The 24,037-nt window shown below is 31.6% G+C and overlaps 3 protein-coding genes across 20 annotated transcripts; 1 reads left to right on the top strand and 2 right to left on the bottom strand.

Moving 5' to 3' along the window:
- Positions 1–393: 393 nt before the first annotated feature.
- LOC127066155 (rho guanine nucleotide exchange factor 2) lies at positions 394–15,944 on the bottom strand. Of its 13 annotated transcripts, XR_007782290.1 has the most exons (19): positions 15,905–15,944; positions 15,495–15,599; positions 12,000–12,326; positions 11,545–11,915; positions 11,245–11,394; positions 10,986–11,173; positions 9,950–10,025; positions 9,738–9,867; positions 9,465–9,657; positions 8,407–8,478; positions 7,076–7,135; positions 6,410–6,962; positions 6,093–6,322; positions 5,467–6,014; positions 5,166–5,368; positions 4,912–5,091; positions 4,148–4,851; positions 3,308–3,715; positions 394–3,145 (listed from the first exon to the last, which is right to left on the bottom strand). XR_007782290.1 is itself a non-coding variant. In XM_050999521.1 (18 exons), exons 2-18 carry the CDS (start codon positions 15,532–15,534, stop codon positions 3,463–3,465), a joined length of 4,278 nt encoding a protein of 1,425 aa, XP_050855478.1. In that variant the 5' UTR covers positions 15,535–15,599; positions 15,905–15,944; the 3' UTR covers positions 394–3,462. The 13 variants fall into 13 exon arrangements, 12 of the variants coding, with proteins under 12 accessions (XP_050855478.1, XP_050855481.1, XP_050855482.1 ...); XM_050999521.1 differs by having other exon boundaries at positions 394–3,715; XM_050999524.1 differs by having other exon boundaries at positions 394–3,715; positions 11,311–11,394.
- Positions 14,625–20,483, top strand: LOC127066160 (UV radiation resistance-associated protein). Of its 4 annotated transcripts, XM_050999547.1 has the most exons (11): positions 14,625–14,972; positions 15,291–15,386; positions 16,833–16,943; positions 17,122–17,326; positions 17,492–18,079; positions 18,185–18,357; positions 18,449–18,675; positions 18,751–18,921; positions 19,007–19,963; positions 20,064–20,145; positions 20,228–20,483. In XM_050999547.1, the coding sequence occupies exons 3-11, from the start codon at positions 16,839–16,841 to the stop codon at positions 20,438–20,440; spliced, it is 2,721 nt and encodes a 906-aa protein (XP_050855504.1). In that variant the 5' UTR covers positions 14,625–14,972; positions 15,291–15,386; positions 16,833–16,838; the 3' UTR covers positions 20,441–20,483. The 4 variants fall into 4 exon arrangements, with proteins under 4 accessions (XP_050855504.1, XP_050855503.1, XP_050855507.1 ...); XM_050999546.1 differs by lacking the exons at positions 14,625–14,972; positions 15,291–15,386 and having other exon boundaries at positions 16,358–16,943; XM_050999550.1 differs by lacking the exons at positions 14,625–14,972; positions 15,291–15,386; positions 16,833–16,943 and having other exon boundaries at positions 17,184–17,342.
- Positions 20,484–20,626: 143 nt separating this feature from the next.
- LOC127066183 (retinol dehydrogenase 11-like) lies at positions 20,627–23,827 on the bottom strand. 3 transcript variants are annotated; one of them, XM_050999604.1, is made up of 5 exons: positions 23,416–23,827; positions 22,953–23,272; positions 22,555–22,790; positions 22,185–22,482; positions 20,627–22,094 (listed from the first exon to the last, which is right to left on the bottom strand). In XM_050999604.1, the coding sequence occupies exons 2-5, from the start codon at positions 23,223–23,225 to the stop codon at positions 21,927–21,929; spliced, it is 975 nt and encodes a 324-aa protein (XP_050855561.1). In that variant the 5' UTR covers positions 23,226–23,272; positions 23,416–23,827; the 3' UTR covers positions 20,627–21,926. The 3 variants fall into 3 exon arrangements, with proteins under 3 accessions (XP_050855561.1, XP_050855562.1, XP_050855558.1); XM_050999605.1 differs by having other exon boundaries at positions 23,575–23,827; XM_050999601.1 differs by having other exon boundaries at positions 23,350–23,825.
- Positions 23,828–24,037: the final 210 nt, after the last annotated feature.

The raw sequence follows: 24,037 nt of genomic DNA, 5'->3' as shown, positions 1-24,037 counted from the left end.
GGTACAGAGTAAACGTACAAAAATACTTCCCATAAGCAATAGGGACGTAAAGATTCGCTAAAACATGGAAAATCCCACGTTGTTATTATTATTATTATTATTACTGTTATTATTATCATTATTATTCCTATCATTATTATTAATATTATTAATATTATTATTACTATTATTATTATTCTTTTTTTTATATATATATATGTATTCTCTCTGTTTTAAAGTTGTATCGCCATACGACATCAACTTTTAAATGCCATACGACGCACATAGGCCGCCACACTACTCTAGCTGTTAACGATTTGATTTTTTCGTATTGCCTTTAAGATGATGGCCGACTTCATCTTACGATTATTACACCTGATTCTATTATTCTTTTTTTTCTCTTTTTTGTTCTAGTTTTTTCTTTTTTTTTTTTTTTAATTCAACAAATAATTCAGACAATGATATTCATATTTATTGAAAAAATCTATGCACTATGCAACTGCTATTGAAATGCTAACATTTTACTTTTCTTCTTCATTTATTTTTTTTTTCTTCTCTAACACACTTGCACTTATCCCGATCTAATTAGCTTTCTACGTGTACTATGAAACGTGAAGTCGAACATTCATCTCTAAAGGTTTACTAATAGCTAAAAATACGATATATTATCATGTACGGGCTTTTCTACATATTCTCGACACATTTCAATAATAGACTTGTATGATTATTTTTTTTTCTCACAATTGAAATCTCTTATAGAATACTTTTTAATAACTATTGTCAACACGATTGATTGAGACGAACTGGTAGTATTATTACTTATATATGTTTTTCTTATTAAATTAATTAATTTTAGTCGCGCTTTGCTTCATCACGGTTACCCATAATGATGCTTTTTATTATTCGATCATATTGCACGCTGTAACATTTAATCAGGCAAATTAATGACCTGTACAAGCAATTCTAAGATTTCTTTTCTAAGTTATATAAAATAATAATGAGAGAGACGATCTCCGCACATAAATTTTCTTTTTCTTTTTTTTTTTTTTTTTTTAATGTTTAGACGATAGTAATAATAATAATACTCAGATTTTTTGCTTCTTTTTAAGTTTCTTCTCTATCCCGTAGAGATAATTAGAAGACTGTAATACAACTGCTAATAATAAAAGCGATATATATATATATCTATATATATATATATATATATATTTATTGTGAAGCGTCAAACAATATTTTTCTAACACGATATAAGTTTTATTATGTTCGTTTCATTGAAAGACAATGATATCGATATTTCAATATATCTATAATCAGCTTAATTTACTATTTATTCAAGGTATATATGTTTACAATAAATAGAATTTTCAAAGAAGAAGCAATATATATATATATGTATATACACAGAATGTTTACGACAAAACGATCTAATTTTTATTAGCGTTCCATTGTAAATACTCTATATATACATGTAAATGCATTAGAAAGAACGAGAAATGATTTTCGTTTTCACTCAGAGCGTGCATTATGATCGCACTTTGCATAATACTTATCGAAAAATGCATTTTTTCTCTTTTCCTTCATAATTAACGATACGATCTTTCTTTTTTTTTTTATGTAGATATATAAAAAAAGATGATGATAATAGAAATTAAATTAATTAATCGGAATAGTCGAAAATGTTTATATCCGGTCTTCTCTTACGTAATGTAATAAATAAAATGATCGACATAGATAATCGATGAAAATAATGCAGATATAACAATAATGGCAGTGAATAATCTCGAAAAAAAATTTCAATCACAAATTGTCTCGCTTATGTATGTATGTATGTGTGTGTATGTGTATGTATGTATATGCGTATGTATATATGTGTGTACGTACATACTTGAAAAATAGAGTCGATTTTTTAAAACGAGGAACGATCTATACTATGTATCGATCGATCATGCTTTATCAATTACATCGATCGTTCATGATCTAATTATTATTTAAAAGAAAAAAAAAAGAAAAGAAAAGAAACAAATACACTTTGAAAACTCGACTTCAATCAACGAACAACTTGGCACACGGAAAACAATGATTAATTAATTAATTAATTAATTAATTATTGTTATAAACAGTGGGTATATTTTACCCGTCTCATTTTTTAGCACGTATTAAAATACTTTTAAAGTTATAATATAAGAATAGCTACCACGCGAGAAATACGCGCGCATTTATAATAGATACATGCATATACAGTTAAGATATATATATCAATATAATGTGCTTGTATTTTGAAATTTTAAGCGCACGCGCTTTATTATAGATAGCATAATAACAGCAGAGACTCGTACGCTCCTTTTTCTCACATATAACAGGCGCGTTTAAGCATATGAGTCTTATACATATATATACATATATATATATGTATATATACATATAGATGTATATATGCAACCGTAATATATACGTACTCATATATATCTTGCATTTTCAGCAAGCAGCAACAGGTTTACTTAAAAGATTCGTCTAAAACCGCGCGTTTCTAAAACGATCAGTCGGCTTTTAATAACATAACGAGCAAGGATTCAACAAGATTGGCTGGTTTCTACTTCACTAAGCCGGCCAGTCTCTAATACTTCTTTTTATTTTACTCGATTATTTCATTTCATTTCATTTCATTTCATCTTTATTTATTTATTTATTTATTTATTTCACTTATACTTTCCTGACTGCAATCGAAATTGCACGTCTTTCACAAATCCTTCGCATAGTCATTGTTCTAAAGATTTGGCATAAAAGTTTGAATTATTGCCTCCGATAGCAGTTGTAGCAAAGTAACATTGCATTTCATTGCATTCTATTTTATTTCATTTCCTTTCATTTTGTTTTATTCCTTGTATCATTATTATTTTTTTCTTCTTATCTTTTCAATCGCTTCCTTCAATCTTTTGTTTCTTTATTATCGCGTTTAAGTAAACGATATATGTATATATCGTGCTCTTCGTTCTAGCACATTGAAAGTTCCTTCGCGTACTTGTCATATTGTAAAATTCTCCGAAACCTGCAACCTTCTTTCTTATATATTGTTGATCTATCCATCCTCTTCTTTTCTTTTTTTCCCTTTTTGTTTCAAGAATTAGAATTTCGAAAGATATCAAAAGTTGCAGGAATAGAGGAGAAGCTAATAGAGAAAGAAAGATAGATAGATAGATAGATAGATAGATAGATAGATAGATAAATAGATAGATAGAGAGATAGAAAGAGAGAAAGAGAGAGAGAGAGAGAGAGATATAGAGTGAAAGAGGAAAAGAGTGAAAGTAGAAATAACGATCAGTCTTATTACCGACTGAAAGTTGAAAGTCAAAAGGACTTAACACGGCTTCTAGTCTGACTATCTCTTGATCTAGATTGCGGAGGCGTTTGTACAGACGTCGGAGTAGCTCCATCGGTATTTGGACGTGAATTACGCGAATGTTTTCGTCCGAATCGAAAGAGTCGTCAGAAAAAGATCACCTCTTCCTCCAAAGGTTGTTGCTGTTCCGCTCGTTGATGTTGTTGTTGATATGATTCGGGAGGAGATCGTGTGTTTCGAAGAGATCGATTAGAGGAATGTGTTTGACTCGTGGTGCCACTACTACCGTGACTATTGCCGAGTTCAGGAGAAGAAAACGCAGATCCAGTTACGATAGCAGGGCTACTTCCTGTTCTAGTATGTCGATCCGGACTATAGTGGCTCGCAGTACTTCCGCTCCTGTTGATGGTGCGACAAGAGAGAAATTACAATAAAAAACATTCATTGACTCTCCGATAAGGTATGACAATGAGTGACATACGCGAAAGCCAATCTTATAGAAGAAGCGCATCTAAAGGTGCCTTCGAGATTTTTTTTTTTTTTTTTTTTTTTTTCCATTTACCCATGTACTGAAACTTTATTAATATCGTTTTCTATCTAAATCGATAGATAGATTTAAATCATTCGAAGATCGTAAGCGCGATATATCGCGAGGCTCCTTTAATCGTGTTTAATGACGTACAGCGAATCGTCACGAAAAGCCATTTATAGCATGCTGCTGCTAAGTTAAAACATGCCAGCAGAAAGTGAGAGACGTGAACGGACATAGTATGAGTGAAAGCGAAATCTTATGACGATGATGAAGAGATCGTGAGAGATCACTCGTTCTACCTGCTATTGTTATTACTTCCACTTGCGAGCTTCAGTGGGAGTTGCTGCTTCACAGGAACATTGCTTTGTACTTTCTGCTGATTGGTAGCGCTGATTAAATTCATAGGTATTCTCTTAGCGTCTGCTTGAGACTTCCGTGGTTGTACGATTTCTGTACCCTGTGTCACGTGTGACAGATGAATTGTTGTAGGACCCGTTGTAGAGCCTGCCTTGAGACCTTGACGTTCATACGCCTCCAATCGGCGATACAATTGATCTCGCTGTTGAGTAACGTCTCTTTGTTCCGCGGCCAATTGTTCTCTTTGTCTTGCCAATTCTGCTCGTTCCTCTTCCAACTGATTTTTTTCTTGCTGAGAAGCAACACGAAACGCTGCCTTCTCCCGGCTAAGTTGATCCTGCAAATTTCTCAACTCCTCCAATTGACGATTTGGATTCGGCCTGTTATTCGATGATTTTCCCATACTTCCCTCTTTGCATGCGGCTAATTGAGCTTGTAGGCTATCGATTGTCGTCATTTGATTACTGATTATACAAAGCAGAGTATACACGTGATGCGACAAACGAATCGCAGTCCATTGTTGATCTTTGTTTGCGTCTAATTCTGAACTTTCTTTGTCCTCCTGACTTTCTTTCGAAACTTCACCAACTTTTGGGAGAGATGACCCTACATTCATCGCCGTTGATTCACGTACAGGATATCTTTCCTATAACGACGACATATAAACGATCAAATATGGCCGAAATGAAATATTCGTAATTCTTACCTTGTTATTATCGAAACCAGCAAACGTCTCTGCTCGTCTAGGAACGCAAAGAGCTGGTGGAACGTAAGCATCGCTATGACGTTCACCAGCCGAACTTAAACTCCTAGAAAGTGTTGCACCACCAGTGCTAAATGACAATGAACTGGCCAATCGTGTAGCTTCCTGTACAGCGACAACAACCTGAAACGAATCAAATTTTATTAATTTTATTAAACTTTATTTAACAATCGACTAATATAAAAATCATTTATTACCTCTTGCCATAACTGAGTCGTATCCGTCGCTTCCATCTGAACAAGACGTGTATAATCGCGTATTTCTTTTTCCACTTTGTCCGTTTTCTCATGATCACTATCATTTTCATTCCAGATATTAGACGCACGTAAAAGACGCACTTGTAAATTAATTTTTTCTTCAAACAGCAACGCCTGTTCCGCGTCTTTCTTTCGTAATTCGCCTGTGATTTTCAAACATCCAAAAATGAGATAAAATGAAATTAATTCGATACAATTTGTATCAGCGAATCGTGCTAAATTAAATCGGGAATAAACCTACCGACGATTCTAAATATGTGCGACTCCTTAGCTTTAATCATTTTTTGCCTTTCTTCTACGGAAAGCATCGATATGGAGGATGAACGTGTATCCCTTAATTCATTATTACTATTACCATCCGTAAGAACATCTGTGTCATTTTCAGATTCTTGAGGACAAGCCTCAACCGCTGAACGTATTGCTTGAATCCAGAATTGCTTATCCTTAGGCTTTTGAACTTTCAATTCGAACATCTCAGGTTCCGCTGGATTGCTACTTATCAAGTATATACCCCTGGATTCTTGACCGGCTTTTTCTCGTACCAATAATTTTTGTAACGATACCACGCTAGCAGCTTTGTTGTCCGGAACCAAGAAAGCATATTTTTGATCTCTTTCAACTAAAAAGAATAATATATCGGAAAGAACGACTACGACAATGGCAGTCGTTTTTCCACGACCTTGCATCAAATACGCCGTTCCTTCGAATTTCAAAATTCTATTAAACGCCATTATATCCGACTTTTTGAATTTGGCACCACGGTACGTAGCGAATGATTTCGCGTCGATCCTAAAGATAAACGTAATTTGTTACACGCTTGTAATAAAAAAGAAAGAAAAAGAAAAGAAAAGAAAAAAGTATACTCACTTATTATAAATCTCTAATTTTCTATCTTCCCGCTCTTTATCTGCTACGCAGGCATCTACGTCTGCTAAAATTTCTTTCACTAATCCCAGAGCTTTTCTCAAGCTCTCTCCTTCATCTTGCATAATACCAGTTTTAATAAGTGGTTCGACTAGTAATGGATATTTTGTTAAACGTTGGGTAACGAACAATATACATTCTGGAATCCCCTTCTTTTTCAACAAAGGGATAGTCTGTAGATTGAGAACAATAGAGTAGATTGATTTATGTCGTCTTTAATAAATAAACAAGGATTTTAATTATATTTGAAATCACATTACCTGACAGTGACGCACAAAACGCTCAAATCGAGTATCATGATGCAGATAATACTTGTAAGTTTCAACAGCTTCTCTATGACGACTACAAAATTCTCCATATGCGCTTTTCATACGTTGCGAATTTTCACCTGAGAATTGTTCGACGAGTATGTCAGCAATAGTAGGAACAACAGGGTTTGCATTTTGACGTTTACGTAATTTCTGTAGAAATCTCAAATGAATTTCAATGAGATCACGTAATCTAGGAAACATTCGTTCTAGATTTGGTTGTCCCAAACGGAAATGGCGTCGTAAGCCTTCCACGAAGATCCTTTCCATGGCTAACAATACCAAGCAATGATGTTTCTCTGTTAACACAAATTCGTATATATGCTCTTGTCTCTTCACTTCGCGTTCGCAATGATCTACGAGACGTGATGCGACGTGTCTTCCAATAGCTGTACTCCATGAATCAGGTTCTTCCTTTCCTAAGCCCAGTTCAGGATCTAAGCCCTCGAGATCACCTACGGTAAACTGATGTGCTTCGTCTCCAAAATCGAATTCTTCCCAACCGCTACAATAATAAAAAGTAGATAATATATTTTCATTTACATTTATATATATATATTTATATATATATATATATATATATAAAAAAAAGATAAAAAGAAAAATGGTATTACAAACCTGGAAGCATCGCGATGTGAACCACTACCATCTGTATCCTTTTCCTCATTAATTGTTTGACTGTAATAGAAATACATTTGTTCATATTATACATAAAGTGATATACTCATATACATTCTGAATCTCATCAAAGATTTTTAACAAAAGCATGTAATAATGATGCTTTCTTTATTATTAAAACATAGTTATAATATTACCTTCTATACAAACCCTACTACAGATGTAAATTCCTTGTACACTTTATATAATAATGTAATTAAAATATTTATATATAATAAAATCATTGTCTCTCAATATGTCTAAATATCAATGTAAGGTACAAAAGTAATATAGGAATATTGTGATATTATTTTTTAAATTAACTTACATATAAAGGTCAGGTTTCTCAGTTTCTTTCAAATTTATACATTATGTATAAGGTATAAGGGATTAAAAAATGCAAACATATTATGTATAAATTTTTCCCCTGTCGATCTAATGATATATATATAGTATCTTCTATTATTAAATAATTTAACATTAATGTTTCAATAAAATCTGAGGTCAGTATATTTATTAATTTTAAACGAACTATAAATATAAACCTGATAATTGTATTTTGACCTATCATAGAACTATAATAATTTTTTTTAAAGAATCCAGAGAAAGTTGCAGCATACGATAAAAACGAAGTTAAATATTTTTAAAGTAAAAATAAAAATTAGATTTGCGACAGAGAAGAGATTAAAATAGAGATTAAAAGAGAAGAATTCAACCAGGTAGAAATAACGTGAGAAAACAGTATGATTATGAAATTTTTCATGATAATTATGAAAATAGAGTTAATCTAGCATTGAGGGTGTACTCCAAATCTTAGCCTTATACTTACGATTTTATTTTGCTTGTGTCTGTTTTATCAGAATACAATAACATATTATTGATCAAGCTAAGATTTTAAACATACCCTAGATATAGTGGATATTACCTTGAATGAGCTCACAGTGAAGAAGTTACAGAGAGATAGAGAGAGAGAAAGAGAAAGAGAAATGGAGAGAAAGAGAAAGAGACAGAGACAGAGAGAGAAAGAGAGAGATAAAGAAACGTATAAGTGAATGAACATAAGTTATACAAGCAAGCATTTCAGAAGCATAGACAAGCAGGATGATGATCTCTTTTTATATTAAACGACGTGAGAATTTAATAATGTGTATGTGTGTGTTGAGAAAAATAATTGGCAAATAAGATTGATACGTGGTTTGTCCTACTAGATACGTAGGATAATACACGACGAACAAAAACGAGCGAACGCTTCGACAAAATAGGAAAAAACACATCAGACATCTGAGACTTACTTGACTCCGAGCTTGGTGGCAACTCGCCGCCAAGGGCTGTAGCTTGTCACTGTTTTCTTGCTGTTAATTTCCCTTTAATCGTCGAACGATCGATCGGTTTGTCGTGGTAGCACGAGAGGGAATGCACGGGGGAGGAAAAAGCACACACTGCATTAGGGCAATTTCATTTCGTGTTCGTTTGTTTTTTTCCCTCCTTCAACAATTTCCTTATAGGCGCTATTTATTCTTCTCAAATTGATCCCGCGAACTCAGCTATGTGTTAATTATATTTTTTTTTTCATGTTATGTACTTTTGAGAATTATGTAACAGTGTCAGAGAGAATTGTTGTATTTAAGAAAATATTTCAAATCATGAGGGGTATGATTTTTTTTTCTTCGTAATTATGCGTGTAGTACGGAAAAAAAAATATGATCATCGTCTAATTCTTTTTTTTTTTTAGCGGACGAAAGCATCACAGCGACCACTTACCCAAAGCATCATGTTATCACAAGGTGAGTATATCTTTAAAGATCTCAGCACAATATTTTGTGCTACAGGTTCTATATATATTAAACATATAAATATATATATATATAATATATGTATATGTAAATAATATATCAATCAAGATATGTGAAAATTCGAGAATACGCGAAAGCCTGCTGTACTATTGATGTGGCTAATTGCAAAATCAATCAGAAATAACAAGCTTATGAGCCAGCCAAAATCTCGGAGTAACACGCGTAAAAAAAAAAGTTATCCGTATTAGTCTTTGGACTAATTTGAATTTTTATAAAAAATATATACGAATTATTCTTATACATATAATCATATACGAAAATAAAATAAAATATAAATCGGCAGATTCACCGAACGACAAGTTGCAATAATTGTTAAATCGATCCATTCGTTTGTTCCTTCATATGCAAATTGTTCATTTAATAGTGATGATCAGCAAAAGTTTATGAAAAGCTCCGAGCTTGGGCTTAGCCATGCCAATTGCGTGCGAATCTCAACCACAGATACGCGGATTCAATGCAAATATTAAATATTTCATTATATACATTGATGCAGTTACCTTCCACTTCCAGATGATGTTGGTAACGGTAGCGATGCCGTGGAACCTCTTTTCACGCTATTGTTGCTTGTAACCGAAGAAATACTCGACGTTGATTTTATAACAGTTTTTACAGACTGATGCTTAGATTTGGTGCATTCTAACACAGAATGATCCTTGCATCCTTGACTTTGATGTACCGATAATCCGCAATCTAAAACAATAAAGATAAAATAATAAAGATAAATTTTTATCTTAAACTCATGAATTTTCCTACAGATTTATTATGCTTACTTTCACAATGAAGAATTGGTTTACTTGTTGATTGCTTCATGCAAACATCACATTGGTAATTTCCTTGTGCTCCAGTTGTCATTGTTGTCCATACATGTTGCTGTTGACTATTTTTCTTGCCACTTTTATCCTGCATTTATATTTTGAAAAAAATTAATTATTTGAAAAAGTATTAGAGAGCATAATGAACACATTAAAAAACATTTATCTACCTTTTTCTTACGGAAGAAAATAGAGCCACGCTTTCTTCTGGTCTTCTCAGAATGTTGATCATCATATGCAGTTTCTCTATAAATCAAAAAAAGTTTTTTTTTTATTTCTACGATCCAAACAGTTTTTAATTAATTATAATTTTAATTAGTAAATAAAGGTACACATTAAAATAATATAACTTTCGTACATAGAACGTATTATACAAACAAGCACTTTCTATTCTTATAAACGAAATACTTACTCGTTCAAAGGCACATCAACAGATAACTGGACATTTGAAATGCCTCTTCTGTCTTCACGATAGTTATGACTATGTAATACGTGAAAGTTGTGACGTTGCATGAAATGCAACGCCTCAAAATACCCCCACCCCTTGGAAACGACGAAACAACGCGAGAAACGATGACATTGCATGGCATGCTGAGATATTATGAATTATATTTTTATATATACAAAGAATTAACATTGTACAGTTAATTGAATGATTTCGTTTTGAAAAAAGAATTGAAAAATCTTTTTTGATTACAACTTTCTACGGATCTAATGTATTTCTCGATTTAAAAACAAATACATTTGTCATATAAATGTAACACACTTGTATTTGACCTTCCTTAGGACATACATATATCGCTCTGACTAAAATACATCGTTTCGCGTTGTTATCAATATATGAAAAACTTGTAAATAAGTTTCAGGTGGGGGTTTGGAGCCGGGTCGTCTAGTACGTTTCGTCAGTTCTAATTCGTGTTTTCATAGTGTCGGAGTACGATCGTCGATCCGCATTTATCTTATAGATAAATGTCGTACTTATTTACATATAGTTCAAAATAAAACAAGCATTTTATGAAACTCTATAAATTCAAGTCTAAATATTTCATGCATCAATAAATTCTAATTAAAAGTGATGGTAGCAATAATGTTTTATGATATTTAACTAAAGATTTTTGTGTAAACGGCGCAGACGTATTTATATTATTTACATTACAAGAACAGTGTTAACGTTTGTAGCGAATGGATAAACATAAAACAACTTACGCTGCGAGAGAAGGTGTTGTTCGTGTTCCGGACTCTGTGAGATGCGTATGAATTGGCGGTGTAACGATGGAAGGGGTCGAAATAGATTTCTGGAGAGGTAAACGTGCACCAGTTAAACCTGGCATCAAACTGCTACTTTCACCTAATCTTTGACTATTTCTTTTTAAGACATTCTTCTGATATTCACTCTGTGACAGGAAAGTACATACGTATATTACTATACCTGTATTTTTGAGCAATGTTTCTAATCTAAAATTACCTGCACAAGGTCTGCCTCATTTAAGGAATGAGTACTTGCTTGTGATCTGCATGCTCGATTACCTACCCCTACAGGTCCACTACAAGATTTTCCATCTAGTTCTAGTTCCATCTCACTGTCCAGACTACTTAAACTAATGCTGCGTTGTCGCTGAAATAATAATAAATAATATTTTGCATTGGCATTGAAATAAAAACAAATCATTTCGACAAAGTAAAATTTATACGAAGCGATTAAAAATAAAAAGAAGTATAAAAAACGCGCGATCGATCGATAAATTTGTATCTAACGTATATTAACCATATTTTGTGCTTGTAAATGATTTTGTCCGGAATATCTGCGTCGGCCACGTCTAGTATCTTCCAAATCCGTCCAACTTCGTCTTCTATCTATGCCCTGCACAGGTTGAGCATGAGAGCTCATAGGTGGAAAATGTGTCGGAGAGCTATTAGTTGAACAGTTAACAAGAAGATCTGGATCAGATCCTGCTTCATGATTATTGGAACGATGTCCCTCTATAAGTATCAACGGACATAAGGAAGGACACGAAGAGGTCAGTCTCTGAGGTACATCGTGGGACATGCGATTATTGTTTCCCAAAGTATTCATCGTCAAGTCTCTCATACGTTGAATCCAGTCATGAATTTCGTGCAAATGCTGCAAATTGTCCTCTGTAAAAAATAGTACTTCGGTAAGCAGATACAGACAGATGAATTCTTATTACTTGGATATGAAATTTTTTCAAAAATATTTACCTAAGACAGGATAGTTTTTAGCAAAACCAGGAGAATGAGGTGTGACGCTAATAATGGGTACAAGAGGATTAGGCTGAGTTTGAATGTTAGTACCAAGTGTAAGCAACCGATGTTGCTGTTGCTGTTCGGAATTCCCTCCAGACATGGTGATGGTTTTATTGGTATTATCTTCGGTATAACCAGTTTCCGTGACTATATTCCCATGTAGACTCAGGCTACCAAGATCTCCATTAATAGTAGGCACACGGTCACAGTCTGAATGCGATGATCCAAGGTAGTCTGTTATTACATCCTCTTCGCTATCCTCTCCACTATTAGGACATTCATCTAGAAAAATATTGATATTGCTAATATACGCTTGTAACATGAAGTTTACTAACTATTAGCATTGTTCCATTTGCGTTATTCTAATTTATTTTCATTTATGCAATGCCACTTTTTTTGTAATTAAATTAGGTACATATATCAGCAAATCTGAAGAGGAAGACAAAGAATCAGACGACGTACAAGGTCGCACAATAAAAAGAATAAAAGTGGCATGCATCGCCAAACGACGACATACTTTACGAACCATATCGCGGTAGAGTAAAAACCGATACTAGAACGTCCTCGCGCCTATTGACTGCGAGAAGAACAAACAGAAACGTCTACCGACAATCGAACCAGTCTCCCGATCTTTGTGTCGCGCGATGATGACACTATGAACCATATTCAATAGAAATTAGGTCAAATTATTCCGCGCCAGGTATCATTCCTACTGCATCGATGTCACAAAAGAGAATTACATAGACGAATAATTCGATAAAAAAATCTTCCTTATCTTCATTAAAAAAAGAAATGAATAAAAAAGAAAAGAAATTAAAAAAAAAAAACAAATAAATAAATAAAAAAAGGACTAATTAAAAACGAAAAAATAACGCACGTATAATTCCTCGTAATATCGCTTTAAGTATCGACGTACGTATAGAGTCGTAGTTCCATGATTCGTGAAACGTCAAGTACTACACGACAGTGACATCGAGAGATAAGAATTCGTGTGGAATGAAAAGAAAACTAAAATTTACTCTATATCTGGAAGCACGGGAGCTCATCGATAAAGATCATCAGTTTTTATGATATCTTACTTAACGGCAGGTGTTTTAAATTTTTACAGAAGGGAACGGAAGAAGAAAGATAGATAGATAGATAGATACATAAAGAGAGAGAGAGGGGGGGGGGGGAGGGATGAAACGTACCGCAGTCATGTTTCCTACTTGCAGTTTTTACCCTCGTAGCTTTTTTCACAATTTATCGTAATTTATATCGCGAATTAATAAATACAATCTTCTTATCGACGAAATATAATAAACTATCTTACGTTTCGTTTACGCACTGAATTAAATTATCGCAGCTTATTGTCATTCTCGTAACCAACGGTGGTGCATGTAAGTAAGTAGAGGACACGTTCGTACAGTCTCGAGCACTTTTCCGGGTAGCAAGGGGTAGACAGACTGTTGCTCTTCCCCGTAGCGCTGCTCCCAAGCGCAAAGCGAATTGATCCGTCGTGCGCGCTACCCCACCTAGTAAAAGCACCACCACCACCACCTCCCACCCCATTACCACCCGCTGACCTTCGGAACTTCTACCTCCGCCCATCAAATGCGACTCATCTTTTCCCTTCCTGTTCCTTGTCCAAAATCTACCCACACATGTGACAGACACCTGACGTACACGATAGTACATATCTACGTATTTATGTGTGTGTGTGTGTGTGTACATATGTGTGCTATATAAATATATATATATATTTCATATATATATATATATATATATATTTCATATATATATATATATATATATTCATATAGATTACATGTCGCTGTACGACTGCTTAAAATATTTATTAGTTTTTTCAGTATTTAAATGTAGTAGCTAGAAAACATAAATACTTTTTCCTTCCATGCTTTTAACCAAACTTGGCCCAGACCATGATAATGACTCTCTCTCTCTCCCTCTCTTTTCTTCTCTCTCCATCTCTGTCTATCCGTCTTTCTCTTCCTCTCTCTTTCTTTCTCTCTTTCTCCCTCCCTCTCTTTCTCTCTCTCTCTCTCTCACACGTTACTAACCTGCCTCCTCCATACCCCTTCCCTAGCAATTCACCCTTCTCTACCTTTTCATCTCCATCATATCCATCTTCACCTTTCCTACGTTGCCTTTTTCGTCCTTTCAGTCCTCCAATTCACATTATACTTCACAATTTATAACATCCTACAGACTCGAATTTTTTCTCCCTCTATTACATGTACGTACCTACTTGCATACATAAACGATTCGACGATTCTCTTTACATTTATTTTAAACTCTTTGGCGCGCGATTATCCACGATAGATATTCGATTCAAATTTTCGATATAACATCATCGATCACACGACGATATCCGTTAATCCATCGAATTTGTAACGTTGTCCAATGATCGTTTTATCATTGATTGAAACGTAATGAGAAGTATTACGCTTCTTGTTATCTAGATAGAAGAATCATATGACGCTTTAATAAATACATTATACGTTATCATAATCGCGCCATTGATTTTATATATCTTTTAATTGTTTAGATCATACAATTACAAAGGATACTTATATATCATAATGATTTCTTATATGTAATACGTCGTATTTAATTTGATATTTCCTTGAATATTAAATTTTATGCCTTCTCATTTGGAAACGATGTTCATTGTACGTATAAATATTTGCGAGTTAATTATTGGTCAAAATATATTTCAGTATCACGTGACGTACGACCAATGAAATATCTACTTTTATATACGACCGTTTCACATATTGGAAGATTATTATTGTATCGCGGTCGACCGTAGCGCTTTTACGTAAAAGTAGAGATCTATTTTCTTTTGAATAAGACAGATCGCGCGTGTAATTTGATTTCGGATCGTCTTTTTCGATATGTCAACTATATTTTTACGACATATCTGGAGTGAGTGTTGACTTTCCTTAACCAACAAAATTTTGATTTATTTCTTTTAATATCAATATTTTATACTTATCTTTTATATCTTATAACTTCGATCACTTTTATATAAATTATAAATATTAGAATACGCGTTAAACTTTTTTTTTTTATATCCATATTATAATATATACCATAATAGAATTGAAGATATTGTGCAGAGAGAATATTTTGTTTTGTTAGCGGTAAAAACATTTCTATATTTTTACCTATTTTCTATTGTTATTTAATTAGACACAACAAATACATATAGTAGTGTTTAAAACAGTTTATATTTGTTTATAGAACTTACACCTTTAGTAAGATAAGTTACAAAAAGAAAAGGAATAAGAAGAAAAAAGGCATTATTTCGGCAAGCAAAAGTTATATTTTTCTTATCAGGTTAGTGCGATAAAAAAGTTTTGTTACTAACTGAAAGAGATATAATTTTATTACATAGGAAAAGCATGATCTAAGATACAGTTGAATTACAATATAATATAAACTTACCAGAAGAAAATGGAGCTAATACCTCCTGCCGTTTCTCCATGTTTTTTTTTCTTCGTCTAATTTTAACGATGGTTTAAGAAATATTTGATTTCTCGACGCGATAATCTGAAATGTTGTAAAAATCTTTAAATGTTTTTCTACCAATTGCATATCATTAGAATTATATTAATCAAAGGATAATTGTTTAAAATCATTCTTGAAAAAGAAAATGTGATCTTTGTCTTTTGATTAGGAATTAATTTAACGTTATTAAAAATTGGCATGGCTAAAGAGGAAAGCATTAATCGTACGTGCATTTATTTCATACATCGAAAGGGCCTACGTACACACTTTGTTACCAAAGGAAGCCGTATTGACAGTTGTACATAGTTTCACTTATATCTATAATAATAGCATCAAAAAATACGTACCCAAAATGTAATAGTTTTTAGAAATCCATTAGTATCGAATATACCTTATCCTGCCTACGTTCTCTATAAAATAACGAAATATTGTAACACAAAATTATTTCCTACATCGAAGGCACGTCGACCATTTTGTACTAGCTAAAGTATATACGGTCGGTAGACAATACAGTATAGCAAAGGATGGAGTAATCTGCCTGCATTGGCTGCAACGTTCAAAAATAGATAAAGGAAAGATAATTCACGCGTATGCTTTTCCAGCATTTTAAGTAGAAAGTATAGAGATGGCGTATAGATCTAAAAATAGCGATTCATTTTCCATTAGTTGCCTTTTCATTATATAAAAAGGAAATAAACGAATTAGGAAGAACGTTTTCAAAATAAAATATTTAGATGGTAGATATACTAAAAAATGATTGGTCGATTACAGTCGGTATATTTTATTAATTGTCCAATCTGTAAGAACTTTTAATAAGAAACGTGTACGCAAGATGAGGTAGATGTTGGTAATAAAAATAACCAGGGACAGTCTAGTTATTTTAGAAAACTATAAGTGGCAGTGGAATGTATAAAATTTTAAGAATGAAAGGTGTCAATGTGAAGAACTGTCAGAAGTGTCGAATGACGTTATTTGATTACACATAGGAATAAAGTATACTCATATATATTTATATATGTATATATATATGAATGTACATATTTATATGACAAGAGGATCACATTATTATTTGATGGTAGATCAAAAGACGAAATAATGAAGATGATACAGCCGTTATACATAGTATTACATATATGAGTGCATTAAAACTATATGGATAACCTGCCTATCTATTACAGTTACTATCTCATCGATTAATTACTGATTAATTACATATCATGTTTAAGAAATGTTGTCTGCTTTTTTAATAGTATTATGTGTATTTTACTATGAAAGCAAATAATGGAGGTTTCCGAGACGCGAAACCTCGTTAGAGATTTAGATTTGACCCTTCAACCCCGTATCGCACCACGATATAAAACTTGGCTACCCTTTGCTACACAGCAGGTAATTTATTCTATATACTGTATGACATTTCTTTTTGTTTACAATACATTATATTTTTAAACTTGCAACAGATTAATTTTAATTTTATATACGTTTATATACGTGTATATATTTTGAATAATAAGATTTGATGTTCTTTATAAAGAATATCTTTTCTTGCATGAAATATATGTTTTAGTTGAGACTTAGGAGTTTAATCCAAATAATTGGATATAAATTGAGGACAAATGTAAATAGCGAGATCTGTTGGTTTTATTACACTTTGCACAGAACGACTATGTCATCTCCGATATATACGAGCGAATTAATAGATAATGCGAATCCTAGATGGTCTAGTTTGGAAGTCCCTATTTTACATGCCACAGGTTACTCATCTGCCAGTGGTGAGCTTAACAATCTGTTAGTACCATAAACGCAGTTTTGTTTAAAAAATGAGATAATCGGTTGTAATTTTTATCAATGGTACAGTTAGATTTTTAATTAATTTATTTTGATTCCGTAAAATAAAGTAAATAATAAATATTGCATATATATTTTTTTACGAATAGAAATAATTCTAAGGCTATGGAAAAGAACGGCTATGGGTAATAACACGTCTGATGTAACTGTATTCACATGGGGTATTTCTTTTACTGGCCTGGCATACATCGGTCCTAAATTACCCAACAACTTGGAAATGATTCTAAAGGAAAATTCTATAATTTTTTACTTTAATGGTGGTTTTTTTACACCTGCATATTGTTTTATAATAACACCAGAGTTGAAGAGATATCTCCGTATAAATGTTAACGCAAATGAAGTAAAGGACAGCTATACTGTAAATAAGTTGACTAGTCTGAGAAGCAAGATGCAAGCACTTAAACAACAGACCAATTCAGTGCTAGCTTTAAGAATGCGCATTGCCTCTGGTGATAATTTTCAAACACCAAAATATCCTCAATCTTCTTTAAACAGATTATTTCAACCTCGTACAGTAAATAGGGAAAAAAAAGCAGAAATACTTAAAATACGTAAGGAGTTAGAAATGGCCAAATTTAGAACAAAACTGTTAGAACAAGAAAGAGCAAGAAAAATGGGAGAATTAAGGGTATTAAACCAGTTACATGCAACTATTGCGGAAGAAAATCAAGATCATGGTATACATTGAATTTTACTTATCGGTTTATACGTAAAAATTTAATCTTTAATTAATTTAATTTTTTCATACAAATTAAGATAATCTACAATTCTCTTGTACACAGGTTCTGATTTGATGGAAAGATACAGAGAACTTAACAAAGATATTGAAAGATTGCACGAATGGCGTCAAAGTCATGTAGATACAAGAGAAAGTTACATTCAAATGAGCAACCAACTTGCTCATCGTCGACGTCAGTTAATTTCGGAATTAAGCTTGATTTATCCTGTTAAACAGGTATAATTATTTAAGCAGTCAACATATAATTTTAAAATTTATATATCTCACACTGGTAATAACTTAATTGATTATAAATATCATTATATAGGATAGCAATGGAAAATTCACGATACACGACATACATTTACCAGATAGTGAAGATTTGGAATTGTCAAATGATACTCAAGTAGCTGTGGCATTGGGTTTTGTGACACACACAACACAAATGATTGCTAATTTTCTTAATATACCTACCAGATATCCTGTTATACATTACGGATCTCGTAGTAAAGTTATTGATCACATCATAGAGAGCCTTCCTGATAATGATAGGCAGTAAGTATTATCAATATTTTTCTTTACGAATTCTTAATAAATGGAATATCCTATAAAAAAATATTATTTTTATAGATTTCCATTATTCGCCAGAGGTAAAGATAGATTACAATTTCACTATGCTGTTTATTTATTAAATAAAAACATAGCACAATTACGCTGGTATTGTGGTCTTCCTACTACTGATTTAAGAGCAACATTATCAAATTTAGCAACCTTATTAAAAATGAAGCCAAACCAATCGCAGTAAGTGTATTTGTATGAGTTCATATATTGTGCCAAATCTTTTAATGTATTTTAAAAAGGAAATAAGCATAATAATCTTTTACAGTTTGGACAATTCAAAAAGAACATTTTCTACTTCGTCATTAGATACAGAAGTAGGTAATGGTAAACAGAATGTTCCTCTTACACCACCAATACAGAAAATTATTTTTGAAAAATGCCACAGATCGTCGCGATCAATGGGCCAATTAAAATCAATAAAATCTTCTCTGGGATCTTCTTTGGATCAAGGTTTAGATAAACCTGTACAGCCTCTTGTTTTAGGTAGTCAATCGAAACGAATTTGCAAATCGGAAGAAAGTGCCATAGATGACAGAACATTAATGTTAGCTAGAAACAGGTCTGGCAATAGTAGTAATGAAACGCTGAATTGTACTGATCTGAATAATACTATCAGTGTAAATGTAAGTGATGATTTTCTTCAAAATAATGATAGTGTTACGATCGACAGTAATATCGAAATAACAATACCTACATCTGTTTCTAAGTCAGCAAATGTTACTGATAGTTTAGAAGGTTCTGTCAGTATTAGGGATAGGAGTTCAAATTCTATAAGTAGCTGTGAAATGGCCTTAAGCAATAGCCAAAATGAGGGAGATGAAAGCCCGAATGATAAAAGTACGATGAAAAAAGGAGAGAACGAGCAAAATATTTCTTCAAATCATGATAATGTAAAAAATATCGAAGATAATGCAGAGAGTACATTGAAAAACGGAGATCATACGGATATGTCACATTTAGAAAATAATACTTCAGAAGATTATTGTACACATTATTATGACCAAAATGATCATAATTGTGATGTTTTGGAGCAAAGTCCTTTCATGATTAGTTCGTGTAAAGAACGTGTTGCTAAATCCTGCTTATCTCTAGACGATATAATAGGATGTACTTATGATGAAACTGAAAAGAAGGAAAGAACAAATTCGATTTGTAGCTATACAGAAAAATGTCACTTAGCTAACAAAAAAGTATTAGGTAAACAATTTTCTTCTCAACTAAGGTGAGTAGATTCAGTCAATGCATATTCCGAAAGCAACACATTTTTATACGTTTAACAACAATATCACAGAAGAACATTATTATGTGTTTACTCGATATAGGCCGAATGAAGAAATAGAGCAACAAAGTGAAAAATGGTCAGAAGAGAATGATGAAGGTATCTGTGTTAAACATAATGCAATGGTAATTGTCAATAAGATTTGTTCTTCTTTGGCATATATATCTTATCTTAAACATGTACAGTTACTGTATTTATCATTTTCAGCTAAATAAGGATTCCATAGCAGCGACACAAAAATGCGACAATACTGTTACTGAATATAATTGTATGCTTGAAGAAAAAGATAAGCAATGTGACTTTCAAGCATCAAGCGATTATATAGATATTATTAGACGCAGTTCAGAGAATGTTTATGCACGTACTGAAGCCTTAGCTAATAAGAAAACTAGTTTTAAAGTTATGAAACCACGGCTGTAATATTTATTAATTCAAATATAAAGTTATTGTATATGCGAGTAAATCTTGTAAAAAAAATTTGAGAGTTATTTAGTACATATAAAATATGTTAGGATCGAAGTATGCAACTTTGATCAAGTATATCTTTATTATTGTTGCAGAAAGAAAATAGTAAAAGAGAGGAAGGGGGTTGCATTGTTTTATAAATATTATTTTCTTAAATAATGTAATCACCGTACACATTCGAATACAACTTTATATCATAAAATGATAATATAATCGTAGTACTTTTTCATAGAAGTTGCATAATTATAATATATTGAGAATCGTAGAAAAAAACTCATGTGATTCTATTTATAATATCTGATAGTTTTTTCTATCTTTAATAATGTTCTATAGCTTGCTGAATTACATAATTCATTCTGTATATATCTATATAGTATTTGTGATTTATATTTTATCTATTATTTCTTCAATAATTAATATTTTATGAAGCAGGTGATATCATGTATATTTCTAACAAATTTAAAATTATCGTTTCTCTTAGCTTCTTAGCTATGTTGCGTTTGTGCTTATGATATAAAGAATAATATATAAAAATGTAAATTTTTGGTTTTAAGATTATTTAAAGATTGGATAAACTATATAAGAGGACCAACCAAAGTTCTGAAGCATTTATCGAATGTGATCATAATTTATTAGATAAATATTACATTTATACTTGGATTTATTAAGATGATTAATGAGATTTTTTATTTAGTCTTTCTTAATTAAGGTGATACGTTATAAATAAAACGTATATGATTTTTTTTTTCAAATTTGAATGACAATTAAATGTTACAAATATTATGTCTATAAAGTTTTTTTTTTTATACTTAAAACAAATACTGCAATATAAGAAAAATACAAAATTAAAGCAAGATTGTACACATATCCATGACTTATTATTTACACTACAATTCACATTTCTGAGATATCTTAGAACATAATAGTATTATATTGTAGTTTATTGTAATTTATAATCTACTTGTATTTTCAAAAATACGCTTTGCTTCTAATAATTTCATAACATAATTACATTTATTGTATACTGTATTTTAAAAAAGATTATTCCTCTATGCTTTAACTATATCAGTGAAAAATTTTTTTTGTTTTTATTATTATTATTATTATTATTATTATTATTATTATTATTATTATTATTGTTGAAGACTTTTATTTGTAACATTCTATTTGTTTCTCAGCTACTTAAGTTTAATTGGCTATATCATACAGAGTATTATAATATTCTGTTGATATTATCATGTATATCTCATGCATATTGACAAATGCAACAATAATGCAAAAATTCATCAAATTATAAATAAATATTTTTTAAAAGAATAGTGGTAATAAAAATACACACCACTATATCTATTACAGTACTAATTTATGTACAAAAATAAACTTTGAATGCCCAAATCGTTTAGTAAAATAATGCGAATCAGATGAATCATTTATTTTGCCTTTAAGTCTCTTTGGCAGCTGTCAGTTTTTCACTTACTTCCCATAATTGCAATGCTACTTCAGGATCTAATTCCTTTTCAGAAACGTAGAGCTCACAATTTCGATAAATATGTCCACTTTCATCGGCTAAGGAAGGTTCAATGGCACAATGTAGCACAGTCTGTGCACCCTGCAGCAAAATTTATATAATTGACAAATTTGATTAAGAAGGTATGATAAGAATTTATCAATAATCACATTTATTAAAATACTATGTTACCTGGTTTGCAGTTCTTAGAAATAATAAAGCAATTGGCGAGAATAAGATATAATGAAATCGACTTCGTTTGACATTTCTAAACAATCCTGTATAAGCAAATCCAGGACAAACCATATAAACATTCACATTGTAATCTTTCATTCTTTTTGCAAGTTCCATGCCAAAATATGCATTTGCTAATTTCGAGTTACAATAGCCTGGATTCATACGTCCTTTAGTCGTTACACCTTTTTCACCATTTAAATTTGAAAAATCAATAACTCCTGATTCTAAGAGTTTAGAAGTTACAATAACAACTCTGTAATAAAAAATATATAAGATTCAGATTGTTATTCATTTTAGTCTTATTCATTTTAGATTTATAACTAACCTGCTAGGTGCATTTTCTTTAAGACGCTCTATAAGTAAATTGGTTAATAAAAAATGTCCAAGATGATTGACACCAAAGTGAATTTCAAATCCATCTTCAGTAATTGCATGATCCTTGAGTGGTGTATATACGCCAGCATTATTAATCAATACATGAATTTCAGGAAAATTCTTTAATACTTGAGCTGCAAATTCTCTGATAGATGAAAGCGATGCCAGATCTAATTCCATTGGAATCTATAGAATTATAAATACAATCATAAATAATGTAAAGTTTGAAGATAAAAGAAATAAATAGAATAAAATTAAACAAAAATTATTTATACTAAGGTAAAGATATATTGCTTAAAAATCTAAAATAAATAATTATACAAATCCATAAACTCTGAATAAGCTCACCAATTCGCCGTTAGGAGTTTGATGACGAATTTCAGAAATAACGTTTTTGGCATTTTGCATATTTCGACAAGCCATAATGACAGTAGCTTTTCGTTTTGCTAATTCTTTGACTGTTTCTTTACCAATACCAGAATTAGCTCCTGTTACAATAAAAACTCGACCTTGTAAGCTACTTGTATTTTTACATCTTCCCCAAGTACATTCACGACATTTTCGAAGAAATCCAATTAATAACACAACAGGCAAAACAAAATAACACCACGACGATACCATATTTGTTGTTAAAAAATTTATTAAATCAATTTTATCACAGTTAGCATCTGCAAACGAAAAAAATTTCGATCAAGGTGGTATCCTTAATATCTGTATATATATTTATGCTAATTAAATCACTTGCATTATATATAGATTTTTATAAGATGTCGATTATTTATATAAATTATTGTTTCTTGCTTAACCTAACTTTTTTCTACACGTATATTTATCTACGGAAGAATTTATGGAAGTAACGAAGTAAATATAAACAAAAAAAATGTAAAACTTTGATATAAATATTCTAAAGGAATTTTTTAACTATTCCTCTATACAATAATTTTCCCAAAAGAATTTTTTTACTGCATACACAAATTGTAACTTTTTATATTGTCATCTCTCACTGCTTCTCACCACTCCTCAATGACCATTGATACAATTCAAATTTATGACAAGGGTCTATTTTCACATTCTTTCTTCTATAAAAATAATATCATGTAATTTAAAAAATCGAAAAAACGTATATTATTATTTATACGTATTCATTAATAAGAAATAATAATATTTAGTTTGTTAAAAAAAGATGGATTTTCCGATAAAAATGAATGTTTATAATTAACAAAATAGAAACTTTTAATTTCATTATAAATTATACTCTTAATGAATAGATTTATGCACATCAACTTTACATACGTTTTACGAATTAAAACAACTGATCTATAAATATGTAAAATATATATTTTGAATTTTAAACCGTTTCTTTATGTGTCGATTGGTCAGTTATAAAATACTTCTCATACATTCATTGCGCATATATAACTAGAATGAGCCTA

This window comes from Vespula vulgaris, chromosome 9 (genome assembly GCF_905475345.1).
Source record: "Vespula vulgaris chromosome 9, iyVesVulg1.1, whole genome shotgun sequence".
In the NCBI taxonomy this organism is placed as follows: Eukaryota; Metazoa; Arthropoda; class Insecta; order Hymenoptera; family Vespidae; genus Vespula; species Vespula vulgaris.
Note: the sequence above shows the minus strand (reverse complement) of the source record. Positions and strands in the feature narration are given on the sequence as shown.

Bases quoted from the DNA above. Each gene is read 5' to 3' on its own strand.
- LOC127066155 (XM_050999521.1), bottom strand. From the start codon at position 15,534: ATGGAGAAACGGCAGGAGGTATTAGCTCCATTTTCTTCTG. The intron at 10,026-10,985 runs GTAAGTTGTTTT...TTTGATTTATAG, and splicing joins ACAACACCTTCTCTCGCAGC to AGAAACTGCATATGATGATC. The intron at 6,015-6,092 runs GTGAGTATACTT...GTTTATCTTTAG, and splicing joins AAATTAGAGATTTATAATAA to GATCGACGCGAAATCATTCG.
- LOC127066160 (XM_050999547.1), top strand. From the start codon at position 16,839: ATGGAGGTTTCCGAGACGCGAAACCTCGTTAGAGATTTAGATTTGACC. The intron at 18,922-19,006 runs GTAAGTGTATTT...AATCTTTTACAG, and splicing joins ATGAAGCCAAACCAATCGCA to TTTGGACAATTCAAAAAGAA. The intron at 20,146-20,227 runs GTAATTGTCAAT...TATCATTTTCAG, and splicing joins GTGTTAAACATAATGCAATG to CTAAATAAGGATTCCATAGC.
- LOC127066183 (XM_050999604.1), bottom strand. From the start codon at position 23,225: ATGGTATCGTCGTGGTGTTATTTTGTTTTGCCTGTTGTGTTATTAATT. The intron at 22,483-22,554 runs GTTAGTTATAAA...TTTTTATTACAG, and splicing joins AAAGAAAATGCACCTAGCAG to AGTTGTTATTGTAACTTCTA. The intron at 22,095-22,184 runs GTAACATAGTAT...ATTTTGCTGCAG, and splicing joins TTCTAAGAACTGCAAACCAG to GGTGCACAGACTGTGCTACA.